The sequence below is a fragment of the Peromyscus eremicus genome, chromosome 17 (genome assembly GCF_949786415.1).
Source record: "Peromyscus eremicus chromosome 17, PerEre_H2_v1, whole genome shotgun sequence".
Classification (NCBI taxonomy): Eukaryota; Metazoa; Chordata; class Mammalia; order Rodentia; family Cricetidae; genus Peromyscus; species Peromyscus eremicus.
In genome coordinates, this window is record NC_081433.1 from 10891289 (window position 1) to 10911082 (window position 19794).

The window sequence follows — 19794 nt, forward strand, 5'->3', positions numbered from 1 at the left end:
TTGTTACCAGCAACACTATAGCACAGACTACCAGTTTGTGCTGTATGTATGAGTCTTAAAAACAGCAAAGGAAGGAAGGAATAAGGAGTTGATTTAAGGAATTAGTTCTTTTTTATTTTTTTGAGATAGGGTATCTCTACATAGCCCTGGTTTTCCTGAAACTCCTTTCCTTAAACTCACAAAGATCCACCTGTTTCTGCCCCCCAAGTGCTGGGGTTAAAGGTATGTGCCACTTATATCTGGTAAGGAATTAATTTTTGACATTGCATTTTAAATTCTGTATATAATATTTTCCTATGAAACTTACATTACTAAAACTGACTTGAGAAGATCATTAAGGGGAAACATAGAAATATGGATCTCATAATTTTGATTTGAAAATTGGTTACACATTTAAAACAAAATAAAAGTAAAAAAGTAATTTTTCTTTAAATATTAATGCATGGATATGTATTTAAAGAAATAATACCAACTTTTACCTATGAGATTAATAATAAGATCATGGCCCTTTTAAATTTATAAATTTATTTTGTTCCAGCTCCCTATTTTAGCGGGCATTCCCTGGAAAGCCTCACACCAAGCCACCAGCCAGTGAAGCAGGTAGAGAAACTGCAGACCTGCATGTCTCCCTTCTCTCTTCCAAACCCAATCCCCCAGTATCATCCCTGTTTTATAGAAAACCACCTGCTGTGCCCACCCTCCCTCCCCACACCCATCTTCAGTGGATTACATCAGTCTTGGCCTCCAAGTATCCTTCTCCCTACTCCAATTTTTATCCCAGTCCCCAATTTCAGTAGTTATCTCTGGGAACCCTGTGGCCACTCCTGCCAGGAAAGGAAGTAAGGCCAGCAGAGAAACAGGTAGGTGAACTTCAGATCTTCACTCTTCCTCCTCGCCTCCCTATCCAATCCCCAGTTTCATGCCCAGCTCTATAGCAGGCCACCTGTTATGGTCTCTTCTCAGTCTCTGACCCCATTCCCAGGGTGCTAAGAAGATCCTGAAGGAACATCTTTCTTACTCACCTAAGTAGATTTCCCCAGTTCCCCCTTCTAGCCCATCCCCATTGCTAAGTATCAGCTCCCGATACCTAGAAACACATTATACCTGTAATGTCATTGGTCACACCTGGCAGGATCTCAGAAGAATTCTCTGCCAAGCAATACACAGCCACTATACTTATCTAAGAACCAGAGAGGGCAATAGAAACTAAGGAACAAAATGCCTACCTGACAAAAACAAGAGCAGATATCAGCACCTATAATTACAATAATCTCAAACACAGATGCCTAAACACCAGAGTAAAAACACAACCAGTAACAGCCAAGACACTGTCTACACTAAAACTCAGCAGCTCTACTACAGTAGGTATAACAACAGACATATTGATCAGTGGAATCAATTTGAAGATCCAGACATAAATCCACACACCTGATCTTTGGTAAAGAAGCCACAAATACACAATGAAAAAAGACAGTATTTTTAATAAATGGTGCTGGTAAAACCAGACAACTGCATGTAGAATAATTCAAATAGATATAGACTCATCACTTTGCACAAAAATCAACTCCAAATGTTTAAAAGACCCCAACATAAAACCAGATACACTGAACCTGATAGAGGAGAAAGCTGGGAACAGCCTTGAACTAATTGGCACAGGAGAAGTCTTTCTGAATAGAACACCATTAATGCAGGCATTAAGATAAAAAACATTAACAAATGGGAGCTCATAAGATTGAAAAACTTCTGCATCACAAAGAACACAATTGTTGTGGAATATTTGTTTAAATAGGCAAAGATGTGTTACATTTGTTTGTGCTGCATTTTGTTTAATTATGTTAAAGATTGGTTGCTGTTTCATCTTGCATAAGGCACCTGATTGGTCTAATAAAAAGCTGCATGGCAAATATCTAGGTAATAGAAGATGTAGGCAGGGCTGCTGGGCAGAGAGAATAAAGAAGAGGAGGAATCTAAGCTTGAGGGGAGAATGAGGGAGAAAGAGAAGGAGATGCCCGGGGCCAGCCAGCCAGGCATCCACCAGCCAGTCAGATACAGAGTATGACATACAGAATGAAAGAAAGGTTAAAAAAAAAAAGCCTTGAGGCAAAAATGTAGATGAAAAGAAACAGGTAAATATAAGTTATAAGAGCTAGCAAGAAATGAGCATAAGATAATGCTGAGCATCCTTAACTAATAATAAGTCTTTGTGACATGACTTGGGAGCTGGTTGGTGGCCCAAAAGAAAGCCTTGCTACATTTGGCACCTAACATGGGGCCCAAATTTCCACATAGGACATGATATGGCTCCTTTAATAGGCTATGTTGTACAGCAAGCATTTGCAGAGCATATTAAGCAGAAGTAAAAAGCTAAATAAAAATATTTTCCACAGTGCTGGTACTAGCTTCCTAGAGCTGGGGCAGTTAAGAGCCTCTTCCAATTAGATGCAGCTCCCAGTTAAATGCAACTCTTGGCCAGGTCTGTGAAGTGTAAAGGTCAGCTTTCATGGACCTGAAGGGGGTGAAGACAGTCACGAGCACAAAGTGGCTTAGCAGTTTAAGGTTTGACTCACATGGTCAGAAAAAGCTAGAGACACACAGTAAGACAGGCCCAGACTGGAAAAAAAAAAAAAAAACCCTTAAACAGATTATAGTGTGTTTAAAAATGTGTAGAGGCAAAAAAAAAAAAAAAAAAAAAAAAAAAAGAAGCCGGGCGGTGGTGGCGCACGCCTTTAATCCCAGCACTCGGGAGGCAGAGCCAGGCGGATCTCTGTGAGTTCGAGGCCAGCCTGGACTACCAAGTGAGTCCCAGGAAAGGCGCAAAGCTACACAGAGAAACCCTGTCTCAAAAAAACCAAAAAATAAAAAATAAATAAATAAAAATAAAAAATAAAAATGTGTAGAGGCTAAGAAAGAAAAGAAAATGGGTGTAAATAGCCATAAGAAAAATAAAGTTTACAAAAATAAAATCTTTAAAGACTGAGTAAAGTAATATAAAAAAAATAAGCCATGTAAAGATGTGAAATACACTGGGCCACAGTGGTGCACACCTTTAATCCCAGCACTCAGGAGGCAGACCCAGGTGGATCTCTGTGAGTTCAAGGCCAGCCTTGTCTACAGAGCAAGATCCAGGACAGGCACCAAAGCTACACAGAGAAATCCTGTCTCAAAAAACCAAAGAGAGAGAGAGAAAGAGAGGGGGGGGAATACACAGGGAGTCTGGATCCTGTATGGTATTGTGTTGACTTTGAATTCTTTGAATGCTGATGAGTGAATGAAAGCTGCTGAGAGACAGAATATTGTGAGAGGGGCTGTTAAATTAAACCAGGCTAGATACTTTAGGATTGCCTTAACTTTAAAATGAAAGTCAGAAGAAGTATCGTGCTGGGGAGGAGGTTATGCTTTTGTTTCCAAAAGTCTGTGTTTTCCTTAGAGGTTAACAGAGATCAGGTTTGATTGGGGGAGACTTCCTAAAAACCTTGGCTATAGACATAAAGAAATAAACCAGAAAAACTACAAGACAGGAGGTGTATATACTGATCCCTCTGCATGGGAACAGTTCTGAGACTGGACAACAAATGTTACAGCTAGTTGTCCCAGGACTTGACCATTATCTCAATTTTCTCAGTGTCTCCTAAAGATACCATCACTCCCAAAAAACAAGAAGTAATTTTAGGAATATGACACCCACATTCCCAAGGGTGGAGGAGTAGTTTTCAGTCATTTAGTGGGTTATAGATGCTTGTCATTATTTAGGGGAATTATTTTCAAATTTTTATTGGTCATGATTGGGAAGAAACTAAACAAGGGAGGTTAGATTCAAAGATCTCTTTCTGAAAAGAAATAGGGGGATATAGGAATACTAGGATGAAAGGGTAGATTATTGAATCTACTTTAAATGAAAAATCAAGTATTAATCTCAAATATTTTACATCGGTATAGATTTTTGTATATTGATACAAATTTAAGGTTATTTCTTGTAATAACTTATTGTATATATGTTTCTACTCTTGTTTAATGTATTTTTATATATATTGATACAAATTTAAGGTTATTTTTGTTACCACATCCTGTATATACATTTCTACTCTTTTTTTTAAGGCATTGTACCTATGCAGTTCATTTAAAAATGTAAGGTAAAGTTCTAGTCCTTGAAAGCTATTATTATAAATCATTTAGGATAATTAAGAAATGTAGGCTAGTAGTTAGTCATCTATAACAATCAAACTTCTAATTATGTTTGATATATATTCACAATCATACAGAGATACATTTTAGATAGATTGTCTTCAAGCACTTCAAAGACTTATAGAATATGGCATTTAGAATCTTTTGTTAAGATAAGAGTTTTCATGACAGTGAGACACATTTGCTCCTGGCAGTACCAATATACTTCAGAAAGGAGGATGGGCACTGAAGAACTTCCACATAGAGTTTGCTTTCCATGTTGGAAAGCTAGTCATTTTGGCTAGAAAATGTTCTTGCCTTTACTGCTGACAGTATACCATCCAAACTGTACAGTCAGGACATAGAGGACTGTTGAACTTTGCCAAAACAAGGTGGGACAGTCCTTCAAAATTCCTGCTTCATAGAAAAATCTGCCAGATATTCTAGGCCTATAAGTTGAAGATGGATGCCCCAAAGTTTCAAAGGAAATTTGGGTAACTGTCCAGGCACCCAGATGTCTTTGTCATTTCTTTAGTTTTGCAAGTTGCTTGCTCTGCACTTTCTGTTTACTCAGGTAATATTATACCCTTCTGGGGTCTTTGATGGAGTTGAAGACTAGATAGTCATAGTTGCAGTTTTCCTTAGAAAGAAATGATAGAATGTAAACTATGTAAAGAGCTTTGGACTCATCAAGATAGGATAGATAATAGAGTGATTTCTCTGAATTTGCCAAATGCAAAGGGACTGGATATTGTAAATGTAACTCTTACTTGATAACTGATCTTACTATATATAATTTTACTATGTTAAAGTTAAAACCTTTCCTTTTATTTAGACAAAAAGGGGGAAATGTTATGGGATATTTGTTTAACTAGGCAAAGATATGTTACATTTGTTTCTGCTGCATTTGTTTAATTATGTAAAGATCTGTTGTTGTTTCACCATGCTTGCCTAAGGCACCTAATTAATCCCATAAAGAGCTGAGTGGCTAATAGCTAGGCAGTAGATGGATAGGCAGGGATGATGGTTATAGAGAATAAAGAGAAGCAGGAGTCTAGTCTCAAGAGGAGAACAAGAGGGGACAATGAGGGAGGAAAAGAGGGAGACATCTGGGACCAGCCAGCCAGGCAGCCACCAGTCAGTCAGATATGGAGTAAGAGATACAGAATGAAAGAAAGGTAAAAAGCCCTGAGGCAAAACATAAATGAAGAGAAACGTGCTCATATAAATTACAAGAGCTAGCAAGAAGCAAACGTAAGATAAGGCCGAGCATTCATAACTAATAATAAGCTTTGGGAGCTGGTTGGTAGCCCAAAAGAAAGCTTGCTACACACCATCATTTGGGAAAAGCAGCAGTCTACAAAGTGAGAAAATATTTTACCAACTCCATATCCAATAGAGAGCTAATAAGCAAAATTTATAAAGAATCTCAAAAATTAGAAATCAAGAAATCAAAACAAAACAAAAAACAATTAAAAAATGGGTACAGTTCTAAACAGATAATCCTCAAAATAGGAAACTAAAATAGCTGAGAAACACTTAAAGAAATGTTCAACATGATTAGTCATTAGGGAAATGCAAATCAAAATTGCTTTGTGATTTCATCTTACACTCTTAGAAAAGCTAAGATCAATAAAAACAAATGACAGCTCATGTTGGTAGGGATATAAAGTAGGAGGAAAACTCATTCATTGCTTGTGGGAATCCAGCCTTGTACAGCCACTATGGAAATCAGTGAGGTGCTTCCTCAGGAAGATAGAATCAATCTACTTCGAGATCCTGCTGTTTAACTCTTAGGTATATACCCAAAATATGCTTTATCCTAACACAGAGACACTTACTCAATCATGTTCATTGCTGCTCTATTAATAATAACTAGAAATTGGATACAACCTAGATGTCCCTAAACAGATAAATGGATAAAGGAAATGTGGTACATGTACACAGTAGATTATTACTCAGCTATTTAAAAAATTAAATTTGTAGGAACTAGAAAAAAACCATCTTAAGTGAAGTAAAGATATCTCAGAAAGATATATATGGTATGTATTCACTTACATTGGATATTAGTTGTTAAGTCAAGGATAAGCAAGCTACAATCCATAGAACCACAGGGGTTAGGTATAGAGTAAGGGATTTGAGGGACAGCTCTTCCTAGGAAAGGGAAATAGAATCATTGACAGCTATAGATGGATGGGAGAGGATGACAGAAATGGAAGGATCAAACTGAGAAGGAGGATAAGGGGATGAGGGAAGGGACTATGGGAAGAAATAGAATTTGATATAAACAAAATCACCAAATAATGGTGGAGACAGAGGCCCAAGTGGATGTCTTTTGTCACCAAATGAAGCTTCCAGTACCAAGAATGGTTAACATCTAATTGGGTAATTGGCTAGAGAGGTCCTATGGGAAATCTCAAACAACCAGGCTGTTGCCAAGACGATAGGTTGCTCTCCACAAACTGATAGCAAGGCTCAATTGCTAAAGACAATACCTAAACAACTCAATGAAAACAGAGAAGTCGAGCTGGTGCCTACCTAGAGCCTTCACCCATATGGACTAGCATAGTCCATATGGTACTGGAAGATACTCTACATGCTACCAAAGGAGAAATGTAAATACTAACCCAGCTATATACTCATAGGGCTACAGTGGTATTCTGCCTACAAGATATTCTGTGCAATGTTTACAAAGCTTGTGAGAGTAACCAATCAAGAACTAATTTGACTGAAGGCCTACTCCATAAGATGGAATCCATACCCTACACTGTTTGGGTGACAAAGAACCTGTCACTAGATAGCCCAGCAATCTAGGGTGAAAATAAATATTACCACTCAGAAGGAAGGAAGCAACAGTATGACTCCCAATGATATGCTACACTCACAGATCAGTGCCTCCATCAACCATCATCAGAGAAGCTTCCTCCTGCAGCAGATAGGAACAAATATAGAGACCCACAGCCAGGCAATATGCCAAGAGTGAGAGACCTTGGAGCACTCAGCTCTAAATAGGATGTCTCCACCAAATCCCTCCATTCAGGGCTCATGTAACCTCAGGGAAGATGAGTTAGAAATAGTATAGGAGCCAGAAGTTATGAGGACCCCAAGAAAACAAGACACTCTAAACACAGCAGGACTGCTGTACATACAGGGACTGTGTCAGCATATACTGGACTTGCCTGGTTCCGTTCCAAATGCTTTCCTAAAACTAAAAGGAGAAGTGGACACAAGATTGCTAACCCAGAAGTGATCAATGATTGATAACCACTTACAAATGAAAATTTAGTTTTCTCCAAGGGGGTCTCACAGGGAAACAAAGCACTCTTTCTGAAGGGTAGACTGCTTGCCCAGCAGTAGATAGACAACAGAAAATGAACACAATGGCATCTTTGGGGGTTCTTTGTCTCATAATGTCATGTCAGGGCTTATTTTTTTTTTTTGGAAAAAAAATTATATTTTTTAATTTTAATATTTTATTTTAATTTTTCTCATTTATTTATTTGTTTGTTTGTTTGTTTATTTCCTCTCTTTTTCTTCCCTAGAGGCCCTTTGCCTTTATTATGGCTTTGTTTTTTGGAATTCTTGAATGAGCAAATGCATGGGTCTCTGGATCTATATTTGTTTTTTGGGCTCTTTTCCTTCTGTTTCTTTTGCCCTAGTCTAATGTGTCTATTTTTGTCTTCTTATATTATATTTTATTATTAACCTTAGATGCCTGTTTGTTTTCTAATGAGAGACAGAAAAGTACAAAGTATTGATAAAATCATGTGAGAACTACACAAAAAAGCATATGGAGTAACAGACACTGCCCATGGCCAAAGGTTAAGTTTTATAAAAGATGCTAGTTTTCCCTTGTCTCATCTGTTGCTATACTGTGGCTCCAATACTAATCATACAGATGACTGAGTTCAAAGCCAATGTGGGTTGAATATTTAACCCACATTGGCTTTGAACTCAGTGTCAGATATGAAGACTTAAAATAATCAAAAGATATGATAGCCAAGTATTGTACCAGATAGACACATATTTCAAAGGAAGGAAATAAAATCCAGAAACAGATCAACTGAGACACAAATCTCTAAATTTTGACCAAAATCTCTTGTGAAGTCTTATGAAGAAAGGACTGACTTCATGATGAAGTTTTTAAAATTCCTTATAATGAAAAAAATGAGGAAGCTAAAACAAGCTAGAAGAGAGTCCACCAAGACAGTACTAGGGAGTCAAAGCATCTCAATTTGAACAACAACAAAAAAAAACCAAGAAAATATATGATATAACATACTTTCAATATGAATCTGAATTTCCTAGTAGCAATTAAAACCTAGTAAAGATGAATATAATACACTGGAATGAACAGTCTGTGAAACCATCATAAGATAATAAGACTAGGAGTATAAAGAGTAAATGAGTATAATAGATAACTAATCAAAGGTTGCACTTGGAGTATAAAATATCACATGAAAATATAGAAAACTGACCAAAGATGTCATCTGTCAATTATCAAAGAGGGTATTAGAAAGGCCAACTGACAAGTAAATATGCAGTGATCATGATTAGTCATCAGGGAACTACAAGCCACCTACAATGTATGGGTGTGACTAAAGTAGAAAGGATGATCTATGACAAAGGGAGGCAAGAAAAAAACCTTGATTCCTTTTAATGTTCTTGTGGAAGAGATGAAGTAATAACTTTAGTTGGTGTTGGTGTCTTTCATGGCTGAGGGTGTGACTCACTGTGTTCCATCAGTTTTACATGCTCTCTAAAATCCTGAGTCTATACTTACCATATATTCAACACAGAAAAACTTGTAATAAACCGAACTGGGTCAGCTCATCTGCGCATCCACAATACACAGAACCGATGAAAGGTTGAATGGACTCATGCAACAGGATCAAACCCACAAAAATGAAATTAAAAGATGAGGAAACCAAACCAGACACTGAGCAAACTACTGTTCCATCCCATTTTGAATCTAGTTCCCATCAGGAGAATTTCATCTAAGGTCAGAATAGGGATTCAGATGAAGGAGTTTTAGGAGGAAGAACTTGCAAGAGGAGGAAAGCAAATAATAAACAAAAGGATAACTAAGCAAATCAATGTTTAAATTCCCCCAAAGTCCAAGTGTGAGAGCTATGATCATGTACAACACCCTAGACATTCTGCTTCTGGCCTCATGCATTTCTACATAGTACTTTGGTCATGGCTATGAAAATCTAAATGTACATACACAGCAAGCCCAGCTACTGTGAAAAGCATTCCAAGTGACACGCTGGGAGGACATTACTTATATTGTATTACTTATAACACAGAAAAAAAACTGACAACAGCTCAAATATTCCCAATAAACATCATTTAAATAAATTCTAATATGTCTCGACAATGGAATATTTTTCAATAATCTCAGAGAAATGGGCATGTCAGGCCAGGTGGTGGTGGCACACACCTTTAATCCCAGCACTCAGGAGACAGAGGGAGGCAGGTTTCTGTGAGTCCGAGGCCAGCCTGGTCACCAAAGCGAGTTCCAGGAAAGGCGCAAAGCTACATCAGAGAAACCCTGTCTTGAAAAACCAAAAAAAAAAAAAAAAAAAAAAATGAGCATGTCAATAAAAACATAGAAATATGATCATGATTACTGCAGGATAAAAGAAATCATGCTAGCTCCCTAAATATGTACATAATTATGAAAATCAAAATGTAAGTATTTGCATTTTCACAGAAAAATATATTTTCAAAATCCTAGGTTTCTAAGATTTTAGAAAGTGTCTTTTAAATTTTCTTATTTTCTCATTAAATAATATCTCATTATTTTAAGTTAAATCAGGTCAAATTAGAACATATGTATGATTCGACAAACAGGCAAATACCCCAAAGAAGAATTTGTAGTTAGGCATTTAAGAATGTTCACACTGTTTAATTTAGTAAATTATTTCCTGGGATCTGTTCTAAGGAATTAATCATAAACATGAGTAGTAATTTTCTTGTAAGACTGTTTGCAAATCAGTGTGGGTAATGGCAAAGCTAGCAATATAAATGTCTGATGAGAGACACAATGTTTAATTATGTATGTTCATAATACATACTACAGAACACAATCCACCCTGTCTTGTGGGTTATAAACCCACAGATTTAATGAAATTAAAATGGAGACTTTTTAAATTGCTTCTGTGATGTGCATGCACGTTTCTTTTTCTTGCATTGTTGCCTATCTACCACCCCAGCTGTTAATGCTGCACCTACATTGCACTAGGTATAGACACTCTAGAGACCAGTGAAGCACCTGAGAGGATTTGTGAAGAGCACATGCATAGGAGGTAGACTTAGGTATCTATGAGTCTCCTGGATCCTAATCACCCACAGTTGCCAAGGACCATTGCACATATATATTCATGTAAGACATTTGTCAATGTGTAGTGGTATAACAAAATTTTCCCAGGGACCTGCCCTGAGAAGATTTCTCCCAGAGTCCTAGGGAAGATGCTATGGCTGGAGCTGGGGTAATCTGAAGGGAAAGAATTTAAGTACACCAGGCTCTTTTGTCCATCCACTTTATTTCTCTATAACAAAATTCTGTCTACATATTTTCAATTGTGTTCTGACACTCTGACACTCAGTTCTTCTCTGTCCCTTCTTTTTCTGTCCTCTCATAGCTCTAGTAATAACTAAGCTCATATGCTCTCGACCTCATTTTCATCCTCTGTTCCTGCATCCTCCATCTTTTCTTCCTCTTCTGATCTGACCCAACCCCTACTCATCCAAAAACTCTGCCCTGTTCTCCCATATCTGGCCATATAACTCTGCTCAGACCAGGAAAATTCTGCCCCAGCCTTCACCTGGTTATGAAAAAAAAAAAAAAAACTCAGCCGGGCAGTGGTGGTGCACGCCTTTAATCCCAGCACTTGGGAGACAGAGGCAGGTGGATCTCTGTGAGTTCGAGGCTGGCCTGGGCTACCAAGTGAGTTCTAGGAAAGGCACAAAGCTACACAGAGAAACCCTGTCTCGAAAAAACCAAAAAAAAGAAAAAAACTCTTTTGTCCTGAGTCAATACCTCTGGAATGCCACTAGGTCTGAAGGAAAGAGACAGTCTGAGCTTCATTTGCCCAAGAAACAAAGCTATGCATCTATGTACCTGCCTGTCTCCTAGGCTCTGTAGGGGTGTTAACTAGTTCAGATCAGCAGTAGGTCTGAGATGTTTATACTGTTTGCTGTTGAGGCCTAATAGTACATGAGTGCACAAGAAATTCATAGCAGAAGACAGCTGATATATTAAAAGCCAAATATCATCAAATATTCCTTGATATTTGACTTTTCTCTAGAAGAATTCCTTGACCCTTCCAGGTATAGCTTTATTATATACAGTTGAATCTCTATAACATATTCTTGCAGCTTGCAGCAGTGGTGATGTCTGATAAAGAGATAATGTATGCTTGGCAAAAAGCTTTTCAAAATACATGTACATTAGTTGTTTAGGTATATAAAATTAAAATTTAATAAATAAAATTAAATACTCTGCTCAGAGTGTGACAGACAGGCCCTGAGAACTTTACAGGTTCCAGCAAGGAGTTTTAACAGGGATGGGAAGGACTGTCCAGGAGGCTTCAGTTACTGAAGGAACAAAAGAATCTTTCCAAAAGGAAGAGACTCTGGGTAGGTCCAATCAGGAAGGTGGAAAGAGATTATGGGAGGTGGAGCCTATAAAAGTTCAACCCAGAGCCCTTGGGTAGACCCCTAACTGGAGCCCCTCCCTTGGTCTCAATGATGTTTTTTTTTTCCTCTGTGGCTGGTGCTTCTCCATCCCTGATAGATCACTCTAACTCTTAATCTCCCAGTCTGACAGACCCCATGATCTCCAACTGTCACTCTCTCTCAGAGACCCTTTTTTCTTCAACTATCACTTCACTTTCCTTTCACATTCTCACCCTCTTCCTGGGTCTATTTTCCAGGATGTGCAATTCTTTTTTTTTTTTTTTTTTTGTCTGAACTTGGTGGTTCCCTGGACAAACACCCCTCACTCAAGACCCCTGTAACAAAAAGTAGGTTAAAATGGTCTGGGCTCATCTGGTGCCTTACAGAAAGACATTGCAACCCAGACAGAATGAGAGAGACCAAAGTCATTAATACAACCATTTTTCCCTTAATAGTCTACATTAGGCATAGTATTGACAATGTTGATAATGTTTTGTTTGTAATGTTAATACCATGCAAGCTTGTTAAGCATGTTTTTTTTCAACTGTACCACCCAGTATAGTTTCCTACAGACAATCAGGAACAGAAAAACAAAGAGCTCTCAGGACCAGTGTAGAAGGGCACTCAAGGTTAAGGCACAGTGTACTCATGTGGTGATGCAGAATGTAGTCATTGGTCTCCTTTACTGGTATGTACATCTTGTCACCTTTATTGTACAAATCACAGCCATGCTCAGCCCTGAAGTACATACAGTATCTCAGAAAAATATTAGCCCACCACTCTTAATAGGACCAAATTCACTACAGTGTCTTATTAGACTGTGGAAGCCCACAAAATTTTCCCAGTGAGTCCTGAGCTTGCTTTACCCAGCAGAGCTGCATTAGAGGATTGCTTGACCATATGCATGATTTCTAGGTGATTGGAAGGGTCTACACTTGGCTGAGCTAGGAGGAGGTCTTTTCCTTGACCCCTTGGCATTCCTATAAATAGTCCTTTAGAAAAGACAGGAGGGGCTGGTGGATAAGGATCCAGGCCCTCCCGAGGCTTTCCTATGTTTCTATCTGTTTCTCTCCCTCTCTATCCTTCTGTCTAACTCTCTTATCTCTCTGTCCTCAAGAGTACCCTGGGGTAAAATGTGGGAGCCAGTCTCCCAGCTGGCCTCCCACAGATGGTGCCAGGAACAGGGACCAGGGACTTGGCAAAAGGAGTGTCAGGGGGCATTGTGGGTATAAGGAGGTATGCCTGGTAAGGAATTAAAAATAAAGGTAATGGTATTTTATTCTCAGGAGTGAAACTTAGGTGTTGAAATGCTGAAATTAAAAGTGAATGAGGCTGTAGCATATATTTCTCTTTATCTAGGTTTCTTTCTTTTTTTTGTCTCTCTTAATTTCTATCTATAAAAATTATGAAAAAAATATGAGATATAATATAGGAATATAGTGTAAGAAGAAATTTAGAATAAGAATAGAATTAGGAATATTGAGTAAAAAGAAACTTAGGATGAGGTAGAATAAGATTGGCAACCAGACAGAGGAACTATGTCTTTGATTTCCAACTTTGGGACTAGAACTCAAACTTCTGAGAAGAATTGGAGTCATGAAAAAAAAAAAACACTATGAAAGAAAATGAGCAGAAAAATATTTCTGTGGAAGCTTTTGGCCTGTGGACACCTTAGATCTAAACCCTAAGTCACAGGGAAAGAATTTTTCTTGAGGTGGATGTGGTTGAAATAAAACTCTTCACTCTGTTGGCATCACCACGAAAACACCATACAATCAAAATTAGTTTCCATTTGACCATGAAGCCAAAGTTTAGAGAGCAGAAGTCTTAAGAAAAACTTAGCAGTCTCTCTCCCTAAAATACAAAAAGCTTTTCAGAACTTTCCTTCTAAGATTTTTTTCTCTTTCTGTAAGGGTTAAAATTTAACTCACTGGTAATTGCTCTAGGGAGAAAACAAACAAACAAACAAACAAAAAAACCTCTGGAACATGGCAAATCCTCTTTGCTAGTCCTGTCTCTCCTTCAAGTCAGTATTAGTAAAAACAGCAGTCAGAATTCCCTGCAGCCAGAACTCACACCCAAGAAAGTGCAGGTGTAAAGCCAAGCAAGGGCACCATCCCCCAAAGTGGAGCCATGGCAAAGATGGTGCAGGACCCAGGGAGGGGCTTTTGGTGTGGAAGCAGTTAGCAGAAAAACTGAGCCTCAGCTAAGGCATCAGGGACTTTTTATCTGGGGGAGGAGACAAGCCAGGACAAGACAAAGATCTATCCGGGAGGGAATCTCTCTAAAACGACTGAAAAAACTTTCATTTCAAGTACTTTCACCTTCTTTCACTGATCTGGTGAGGCAGGGGAGCAAGTACCAAGGGGTTTTGCTTCTGGCAACAAGCACCTGTTTGAGTGTATGTGGACAGGCAGGATCCATTCCGTGGTTGGTGCCAGGTGAAAAGTTTTATCTTAACTTAGAAAACTCCCATTATAAAAGAGCAGAAACTTGACTTTGACCATTTGAATGGAAACTGGGAGAGTAACAGCTGCCATTGGCTGCAGCTGAGTTTTCTCTGGGACCCAGAAAGGCAACCTGGGAAATGTAGCTTAAAAAGTAGCTTGAGAAATATAGAGACACTATAGAGAAAGGCAGCTTGGGAAATGTAGGGTATAAGTGCAAGAGAGCATAGACAAGTAGGCCTGGAGAAAAGGCAGATGGACTGGGACAAAAAAAAAAAAAAAACAACTTTCAAATATTCATGGTAACTTAGCAGAAAAATGCCAGTATAAACTCCCCCTCAGCCCCCCCACCCCAAAAAAACCCATCATTTTTTTCCACAAACTTTGTTAGCTTGTCTCCAGAGAATGAGAAACAGGTGAACAGCTTGCCTGTCAGGTGGGAATTATTTGCTATGAAAAAGCAAGATGGTAAATTGAACATAAAACAGGCATTCCTCATAATCCTCAAGGATAAGGCATAGTGGAAAGAGCCTATGCCAATCTTAAGAAACAGCTTTAAAAAATTAGGAAAAGGGGAAAGTGTACCCTCAGAAGCTTGCTGGCTGCTTGAGTTTGGTATGATATGTGCGACAAAGAAATATCAACTCCAATGACACTCCTCCAGAAGAACTGGACTAACATTCAGAATGTTATTAAGGCTGACAATGAACTCCAAACTTTCAGAAATAAAGCAGTATTGAGTTCACTCATAATTTTTACTATGGTAACTCATGATTTGCATACTCTCTGTCTTGTTGAAAGAAAATAAGTTAGTTCTGTTAAGAGATTCTTTCTAGATGTTTGCTAATAGAGTTTCCTCTTAAATATAAGTCTGATAAATAGTTTTAAGAAATCTCTTCTAGATATGTGCTAATTTTTGTAAAATAGACCTATCGAGTTATATTTTGAATATAAGTTTGTAAAAAGTGTAAATGTGGAATGTAAGTCTAAATGTTGAATGTAAATCTGTAAAAAGTGTAAATATTGAATGTAAGTTTGTAAAAAGTGTAAATGTTAAATGTAAGTTCATACTAGAATTGTTTTTATTGCTCCATAAATATCTGTCTAGTCTGGACAAATTAGATAACATAATTTTTTCTAAAGGATAAACCAAATCAATCACATTAGAAGCATCTTGACCTTTTTACTACTCTTTCACCTTCAGATATATTTGGATAATTTTTATGATAGCTCAAAATATAATTTTATAATCTGGTGGCCCCTGGAAAACTTAAGTGAAGGTAACATAATTAGGGGAGCTTTTCTGTCTTTTTCCTGGAAGTTTTCACTTCCTCTGTTTCTGTTTAGAGAGGAGTAGGCCTCCCACAAAGGGATAAGGCTCTCACAATCGAGGTAGTTTGTAAAAGTGTCTTTATAATTAGCATGGGTTTTGATTTACTTGAGTGGATACTTTGAGATGATTTGAAATGACTGTTTTTTCCTGGGAATCAAAATTGTCTCTTGAACATTTTATTAAACATCTGTTAGGAAAGAGTTTTGAAACAAGAAAGGGGCTTGGTGCAGCTAAGACTGTTGCAATCACCCTATACCCATTCCAAAAAGGATATCCTATCTTTATTATCCTTTACTCCTTTAGTGGGACGTGTGACAGCTGTGGAGATCACTATGATGTCTGCTAGCTCACAGTAGGGACCTGGGTCAGAGCTGAGTTAAACTCTGTACCCCTTCTTGCCAGAGACTGGTAGCCAAAGTTAGGCAACTTTCTTCTTGATAACTTCCTGAGTGTATGAATGTAAAATTAACCAAGAAGAATGACCTAAGACAGACACAGTGTATCCAATGGGCCTGGGGGGCCCTTTTTCATATTGAGAAGGGGGGAATTATGGAGGTCCACAAAGGTTTCCTAGTGAGATCTGAGCTTACCCAACAGAGCTGCATTAGAGGATTGATTGACCATGTGCATGGTTCCTAGGTGATTAGAAGGGTCTACACTTGGCTGAGCTAGGGGAAGGTCTTTTTCTTGATCCCTTGGCATTCCTATAAATAGCCCTTTAGAAGAGACAGGAGGGGCTGGTGGATAAGAATCCAGGCCCTCCCGAGGCTATCCTGTGTTTCTATCTGTTTTTCTCTCCTCTATCCTTCTGTCTAAATCACTTACTCCTCTTTCCTCAGGAGTACCCTGGGGTAAAATGTGGGAGCCAATCTCCCAACTGGCTTTCCACATTAGACTTTTAATTAAATTCAGACCAGGTAACTATACCATAATATTAAAGTTATAAACAAAAACTCCAGCAGAATTTAGAAGAATAATTGGGGATAGGAAATGATGGAGAGAGGGACAGCCAACATATAATCTGTACTTGTATTATATATACAGCATAACACAGTACCATGTATGGTGGATATGTACCATGAAAAATGTTAAAAGTTATAATCTCTTCTAAACAAATATCCCCTGATAGACATCTTTACATATTCTCTCACTATTTTTGACAAAACACCATGCAAAAATGGTCTGGGATTCAAAGGATACCCAGCTATAGGCATCTCAGAGAATGCAACCACCCTTTTCTCATTTCCAAATGCAGCTGCTTATTAGTATTTGCAGCATGAGAACTATCTTTATCTAAAAGTCATACACGAATGCATGACAATGCTTCCACCTACAGTAGGACAAACTGTGTCCTTGTGTTTACTGGTAATTTTCACGTGGAAAATGTAGGTTATATTGATTATGTCCCCAGTGAAATCATTAAGGCTTTTTAAACTCCTAGCAAATATTAAAACCAAGATCAGGTTGTTTTTTTTTTTTGTAAGTGTAGTGAAGTACAAAACAGTACAATGTATACTTCTAGTTATTTTTCAAGCCACCATTTTCAAAAGTCAGGCTTATTTTCTGAAATAAGTTGCTTCCTCAGAATTATGAGCAGGTAAGTTGAATATCAATTGAGTAAATTATTTATAAGTACTTATACCTCTCTCTTTGCTTCTTTATTATTTAACTTCTTCTAATTAAAAAGATGTGCTGATAAATTTGAGAATGCTGCCTGCCAGGGAGCCATGTAGATGAAGAATTTTCTAAATGGTACAGAGGTGTTTACGATTGCCTCGAGACTGATGACTACTAAATGTCAAAGTTAGATTATGATGGAGAAACTGTGCACCTGTGGGCTGTGGAGAGAGACAGTGATGTGTTGACATGCCAGCATGAGGATCAGGGCTTGATCCTCAGAGACCACATAAAAAGGCTGGGGCTGAGGGCACACACTCAGCAATAGGGAGGCAGAGTCAAGTAGGTTCCTGGGATTCTATAGTTAATCAGCCTATCCCAATTGGTGAGAGCTGGCCAGTGAGAGACACTGATTCAGAAAATTCAAACCCAAACAAACAACAAGAACAAGATAGAAAAAGCAGTGAATGGTTCTGGGAATGACACTAACTTTGATGTCTGGCCTTTATACATGCATATACTCTTTCCACTATTACCACTACCACCACCACCACCACCACCACCACCACACACACACACACACACACACACACACACACACACACACACACACACTAAAAATACAGTAAAAGCTATGTATTTATTAATATTATATAACACCTTTGTTGATTCCATCTCTCTTTTCTTATTAATATTTAATGGAGGCTTACATTCACCTGCAAGCTTGACCCAACACCTACTCTCATTCAGGGGGAGACTTTGCCCTTTTTCAACCAGGAAAACAAACCACATGGGGAATTCTAAGAAAAGTAAACATTGAAGTCCTCTGAAGAGACAGAAAATTGTTTACATGGAGTCATTCACAATGGCAAATTTTTTCCACTCCTTAGAGTCACTTGACTTATTTTTCTATCACTCCAGCCAGGCACTCACCACTCAAGGTAGTAATATTAACTTTTGTGGTGATATATTGTGTACCCTAATAAATTTGCCTGAGGATAGAGAACAGAACAAGCCACTAGATTAAACATAGAGGCCAGGCAGTGGTGGCACACATCTTTAACTCACCATGACCTCTTGATTACAACAGAAAGCTTTGGTTTAATTATTTCCCTGTTTTCTTCAGTTTTTCACAATTTCATTTTGTCAGTCCTAATTTCAGATTGGCATCTTCTTTTCTGCCTTCTCTCGGGACTGCAGGTCAATTCCTGTTTGTTTGCTTGTATCCTCTGTTTCTCTTTCACTAACAGGGAAAGGGATTGCGTTGATTTTGTCACACTGGAACCCTAGATAGTCTCTGAGGCCTGCTTTGGCACATGGCTTACTGGTTAACATAAAGCAAGCAGAAGATAGAATTTTTTTCTTCTAATTCTAAGAATGCTAATGCTAAGACTCTTCCACCATGACTCACTCTACAGGAACGGAACCCAAGGAGAGGCTCTCGCCTTCTCAGACCACCCACTTGAGGCTGAACACCTGAGAATGGCCAAGGAAGCCTTGCACAGCAAAGCCCATGCACATGTAAGACACACACAGACAACTCATAGAAGTAGCACTCAGTGTCGAGGGTAGTGGGTTCACAGCAGAGCTCGCTGACACACACAGGTCCTTCTCACTATCATAGACAGCTGGACATGTAACTCCAAAGGCATAGAAAAGCACATGAGGAACAGTTTAGCCACAGATGAATGTTCAGTCCATGCCCTGCTGCTGCTCTTGCAAGGACATTAGACAGACCTCCCACTGTCAAATGACTGATAGCACACAGCAAGTACCTGATGGTCTTTCCAGGATCGGCTTCTATGGTCCAAGTGCAGTGGAGGTTGTTGTCATATGGGGCAGGGTAGCCGGGAGACAGTATGCGCCCTGATGTGGCTGCATGGATTAGACCTCCACATTCCGCTGCAAAAGACACAGAGAAGAGAAGTCTAATTGCATATCTGGGCTTCTACTTGTTAGTTTTGCAAACAAACCCTAGCATGCCTGTATTAATTCATATAGGAGGAATCAGTCACCTGTCCATCACTTCTCTTTTACCATTTTCCAAGCTAAAGCCTCACTAGTAGCCCACATCTCTAGAGCTATCACAGCTGAGCATGCAAACATTATCTCCTGCCCTAGTTCTAATGATAATTGTTCATGCAGCCTGCACTCCCCGGTACCGACTGTCTGTCCTTCATTCTAGCATGTATACACACATCTTGGGAACTGCTGCAGAGGACTATCCTCCCAACCACCATGCTGTTATTTTCAGGAATTTAGATGGACCTACTTGCAAAAGATTATTATAGCTGGGCTTGTTATCTGTAACCATACCCTCATAGAATATGGGGCTGGGAGGGTGATGACTCTCAACTAAGTATCCAGCCTCCCCTCTGCCAACCAGTTATATACAATTCTGCTCTAATTATTCACAGCCTTGGGGACCTCAGGGAAAGGCTAGAGTATGTAGGTGGGGAAGGAATGTAGATGGGTCTGAAGAGCTCCATCTACAGACCACTAGGGAGTCATCATGAATTCTGGGTGCACACCTTCCAGTGTGGCTGTTGTAAA

The 19794-nt window shown here is 38.7% G+C and overlaps 1 protein-coding gene across 1 annotated transcript in view; it reads right to left on the reverse strand.

Moving 5' to 3' along the window:
- Csmd1 (CUB and Sushi multiple domains 1) overlaps window positions 1-19794 on the reverse strand; it is a 1274530-nt gene that overhangs the window by 227986 nt on the left and 1026750 nt on the right. The window contains 1 exon segment of the mRNA XM_059244994.1: window positions 19017-19143. Coding sequence (XP_059100977.1) covers window positions 19017-19143 — 127 coding nt within the window.